This window comes from Diachasma alloeum, unplaced genomic scaffold (assembly GCF_001412515.2).
Source record: "Diachasma alloeum isolate Michigan unplaced genomic scaffold, Dall2.0 Dall_scaffold_00411, whole genome shotgun sequence".
In the NCBI taxonomy this organism is placed as follows: Eukaryota; Metazoa; Arthropoda; class Insecta; order Hymenoptera; family Braconidae; genus Diachasma; species Diachasma alloeum.
The window spans coordinates 157,975-163,535 of NW_021680550.1; the positions used below are offsets into that span (position 1 = coordinate 157,975).

At 39.2% G+C, this 5,561-nt stretch overlaps 1 protein-coding gene across 1 annotated transcript in view; it reads left to right on the forward strand.

The window, feature by feature from the left end:
* The window catches only part of LOC107042083 (R3H and coiled-coil domain-containing protein 1), an 82,418-nt gene extending 78,011 nt beyond the window's left edge, over positions 1-4,407 (forward strand). The window contains exon 7 of the mRNA XM_015262953.1: positions 4,136-4,407. Coding sequence (XP_015118439.1) covers positions 4,136-4,407 — 272 coding nt within the window. The remainder of the gene's footprint in view (positions 1-4,135) is intronic.
* The last annotated feature ends 1,154 nt before the right edge of the window (positions 4,408-5,561 follow it).

Genomic DNA, 5,561 nt, shown 5'->3' on the forward strand with positions numbered 1-5,561 from the left:
CCCCCCCCCCCATGACGTCTTAAATGATCGGACATCATTTAATAATTCTTACGGCTTTTATTCAACCCTTAGCCCTCTGCTCCAACCCCTATTATTAAACCTTGAATAATCGTAAATTATCCAATTGTCTTTAAATTATTTGAATTTTCAAGTAAATAAGCAATAAAACTAATAAAATTAATGAAAAGATTATTATTTTAAATAACGATTCGATGAAAACACGCATTTTTCATTTTCTTATCAATTTTTTTCCGCTGGAATCAAATTTAACAATACGCGGCAACATCCCCCCGTGATCTCCGCCTGCGACTGACTTGACCGACCGAGTTGGTAATGCAACCGTTTCGCCATCTCACGGAATTTCCTAATTCGGACTTTTATTGCTATATATCACATCAATCATTCAGTCTAATTGTTAAAATTAACAAACTAATGGGCTCAAATTGGTCCAAATAGTTCAGCTTTTAATATTTACTCAATTTTAAAATTGGATTTCAGTTATTTTCGCCTTTTTTATCCGAAAATGCACAGCCACGCTTCTCCGTGGTTGTATCGTGGCCCTAAATCGCCAGGGGTGACACGAAAAAAAAATATAAACTAAATTATTCCCACTTTTGTCATCCTAACCATAAGAACCCATGATTTTTCAACGGTGTTTCAACGTACATGCATGAATCTGTCCTTCACTGAAAATAGAATTTTGCAGTAGGTAGGAGTAGAATCTCAATCATTTTCGATTTTAGTTTGGAAAAAAGAGAAATCTACTGACAAAATGCGTGGTCCAGACCGAGATTGGAACCCAGGACCAGCCGATTTCGCATCGGATGCTCTCGTAACTGAGTTATCCGGGTCCTTGCCACTTCTGCATTTTAATTTCTTGTACATGTCGAGCTCCGCCCTCCTGCGTACGGCAATCGTTTTTCACTATAGTCCAGGCGTCAGGGGTTTTATAACACTGCAAAATCCCAGAAAAGGTTTTAATGCTTTAATCGCTTGGTTTTGACATGAATAATGTCCTAAAAAATAACTGTCGATTTCGATCGGCAAGTTATTGTTTAAACAATCAGAATTTGGAATTTTTTGGTTTTTCACGGTTTCCACAGAAACTATACGTTCTGCGATAAAACAGTTAAATACAAAATTAATCCCCATAAAATTATCTAAAAAAAATGTTCCTCGACTTTTTTTATCCGATCAATCGGTTTTAAGATACAGCCGCGAAAGACAAACGTCAACTGCGTGGTTGGACGCGTCCACGCTTTAACGTACCTACTACCTGCGCTATCGATCGTATTAGTTTCTTCCAACGTTATTACCCCTGCTGCCTTGCCAGCTGCACTAAAAATGGGATAAAAGGACAGAAAGTGGAGTGAGGGGGGGTGCAGGTATAAACTCAGGTGTAATATCTCGTCATTGCCTCCAACTCGGGAAGCAGCCAGGCAACAGCTTACGAGTTTATCACCAGATTCAAGCCTGGTCAGGAAATCATCTCAATCCCATTGATTGGGGGTGGAAACAAGCAACCAACGGACTATTACCCATCCCCACTACAAACGCCGCAGCTCCTCAGGAACTACTGAAGACAATTTCATGTAAATGTTTCAAAGGATGCACTGGTAACAGTGGCTGCAGAAGAATAGGCCTGTATTGCTCAATTTTGTGTACTGGGTGCCAGGGGACGAATTGCTTCAATATAAATGTCGACATTGACATTGATGACGACGTAGACGAATTAATTGACATAGATGTTGAGAAATTCTTGGACGTTCAAGTCAGTGAGGAATCAGGCAGCGAATCTGAATCAGTGGAGGATATCGGTGATTTGCGCTCTCCAGCTCAGAAAAAAACGAAGAGTTTATTGACACTTTTCAAAATTTACAAAGCCTATTTGTAATGAATAAACCAACTTATAATTATTTTGTGATGCCACTGCGTTATCATTATTTTGTCCACCTCCTCTTAGATTCTCATGAGTCAGTTCATATCCGTTATTTTGACTAATTTCATTATCAACATTTTTTTTATTAACAATTGCATCATTTATTACTTTTTGTATTAAAAAATCTTATTCGTAAGTGCTGTTTACAATAATAAAGAAATTATCACATTGAAAATAGGCGTGGGGGCGTATGGTTGGTGAAAATAAGCGCGATGTAGCACAGTTTGACCAGTTTCGCGAGTTTATCCTAAACACGATTGATCGGACAAAAGAAGGCAAAGGACGATTTTTTTAGATAATTTTATGGGGATTAATTTTGTACATAACTTTTTTTATCGTAGCACCCATAGTTGCCGTGAAAACCGTGAAAAACCAAAAAATCGCCACTTTTGATTGTTTAAACAATAACTTGCCGATCCAAATCGACAATTATTTTTTAGTATGTTATTACTTATGCCAAAACGGAGCAATGTACGTATTAAAACCTTTGCAGGGAATTATTACGTTCATTCATCAAATTTAATACTCTGACGCCTGGACTATTACAGACGGGACTTTATATAGCGCTGCAAATCTTGTGACACCACAGAATGTTAGATAAGATTTTGAAGTAGATGGAAGGGGGATGGAGGGGGTCTAGATGAAAACACGAAATTTGAAGAACCAACACTAATTTCAATTTTCACAGGAATCGGTCCTCAGCTTTGCTATAAAGTTCATTCTCAATGAAGCGGAAATGGAGAATACAATCTTATTTCACTTTCTAGTATGTAAAAGACATTACCCAACTCATCAGCATATTACGTCGGCATATTCATATAATATTAGATGTGTGACTTAATTTTTACAGATTTTTTCTTCGCGCTTAAAATTATATTTAAAATAGAAATATATTCGCGGTCTTTTCTGTTTTTAAAGGATCGGACAAAAGGTTTCAGAACAGGGAACAACAAGTCTATGTAAGTTATATAACCTTTCAGAATAGCAGAGTTTACGACGGCAACTGATAAACCACATTCGGCACTGCATTGTATACGAATTCCAACAAGAAAAAAATGCTTCTGAAGCATGGGAATCAATGTGTAGTGTTTCTGGTGCCGACGTTGTATCTTATGAAACGTGTAATTATTGGTTTTACGTTTTAGAAGTGGTGATTTCGATCTGAGTGACCAGCCGCGTTCTGGACAGCCTCGGAAGTTTACAGATGCGGAATTGCAAGCTCTGCTGGATGAAGACTCAACGCAAACGCAACAAGAGCTTGCAGCTCAGTTAGGAGTCACCCGAACAGCTATTTCTAAGCGTTTGCGTCAAATGGGAAAAATCCAAAAACTTGGAAGGTGGGTCCCACATGTGTTGACCAAACACAACCTAGGTCAACGTATGCACACGTGCCTTTCACTGCTTGCCCGGCAACAAAAAAAGGACTTCTTGTGGAGAATTGTTACGGGTGATGAAAAGTATATTTTTTACGAGAATTCCAAACGTAAAAAGTCGTGGTAGATCCCGGACAATCCAGTACATCGACGCCGAAACAGAACATCCACTTAAAGAAACTTTTCCTGTGTATCTGGTGGGACATGAAGGGTGTGCTTTATTACGAACTCCTGGAAATAAGTCAGACGGTAACTGCGGAACGCTACAGTCAACAACTGAACAAACTGCGCGAAGAACTTGATCGGAAAAGGCCATTTACTGGGCGAGGAAGCAGGCAAGTCATACTGCTGCTTGACAATGCTCGACCTCACGGTGCTCGTGCGACTCAGAAGACCCTCTTAAACTGGGGATGGGAAGTTCTCCCGCACGCGGCATATTCACCAGACTTGGCCCCATCCGGCTATCACTTGTTCCGGTGCATACAGTACGCCTTAGTGGATAAACAGTTTAAAACGCTAGACGATGTGCTTAAATTCGTCGATGACTTTATCGCCTCGAAGCCTGCAAGTTTCTTTCGCGACGGCATTCGAATGTTACCTGAGAGTCGGTGCATGATCATAGAAAACGATGGACAATATTTCCAAAATTGAGTCCGTTGTCCTCATTTTTTTATATTAAACGAATTTACGGGAAAATCTGTAAAAATTAAGTCACACACCTAATAGTCAACTAGTTTAGTGGAACGTGGTAATAGTTGACAGAGAGAAATGATAACAAGTTTGTTTTCTCAACAAGGAAGTTGAAACGGTGATTTAATTACAGCTGCTGAAGTACTAGCGTCAGATCATCCGTTCGTAAAGACACGCCCACTCAATGAAGCGTCTGCACTCAGTAAGACCAAGGCGAGGAGGAGTGCTGAATTTATGCAGCCGTACAGAAGCAGACCTGAGACGTGTGCTGCTTTGGCCCGGCGTTTGGTTACTGGTGCACTTGGAGTAAGATTAGCCACTGCGAGACAGGAGAGAGAGCATGAAAAAGTTGTTCTCCGAGAGGCTAAAGGTAAAAATAGCAACCTTCGATATTATAAGTTATAATCGTATCGAATTTTAACTTGCTCTCTTAATTTTGAAAAAATGGCAATATCTCAAAATGTTGGATAAACGGGTATAGATATTTTGATTGATCTGGCGAGGCCGTCAAGGCGAATATGTTGAAAACAGAAAAATTCACATCTATCGAGTAGTTACTAAGATATTTGATAAAACATATTTACGCAATAAGTTGAATATGTCAGGAACCGCTTGGTCGAATGCGCCCATCCAAAATCCCAACCTTTGATATTATAGTCCAGTCAATCTGGCTGATGAAAGTATGATATGGTCTAAAAAATTCAGCTGGCAATGAAAAAGTACCAATCAATCCGTAAAAATGTCCTGAATAACATATCAAAATGTTTAAACATAGTTTCAACCGGCAGGTATTCAAATCAATCAAAAACTATCGACTTTATGTGGCGTAACGCCAAGAACTTCAACTGTGTAATTTTAACTCATTCAATCGACGAAAAAAAATATCAACTTGTAGAGAGAGAATGCCTCTACAAACTTGCACTAAAAAATGATGATCTCGGATAAATAATTGCTACGTAAAAAAATCCTGAAGTGTTTTAACCTCAAATGACGCTCAACACTAACATGAGGCTCCGAGACCCGCCCCTTTTCGACGTGCACAACTCAATCAAACACGCGCGATGGGCAGTAGGTTTAAATGTACGTTGCGTGCTGTCATACATATTTATCTGATTATCATATCGATTACTATACAGATGAATGCAAACAAGCGGATAATCCCTTTTTTTGTATATGGGTATAGTTTACGTTGCTAACAAATTAGCAATATACTACCGAATGGATTCTCGATTTTTGAAATTTACTACGCTTATTTTTTATTGTTTTGAATAGTGACATATGACTCTCTTATGATCCCTATATTACCCTTTGATGAGCCCATAGAACCCCCATATGACCCCATCTGGCTCCATGTGACATGTATGTGGCTTGTGGCCCCACATGGCCCTATATAAGCCTACATGACTGCATATCACTCCATATAATCCCGTATGACCCCCATATGACTCATTTGAGCCCATGCGATCCTTGTATGACCCCATAACACTATATGACTTTCTTTTAATGCCTATATATGACTCCATATGAGAGAGAGAGAGAGAGAGAGAGAGAGAGAGAGA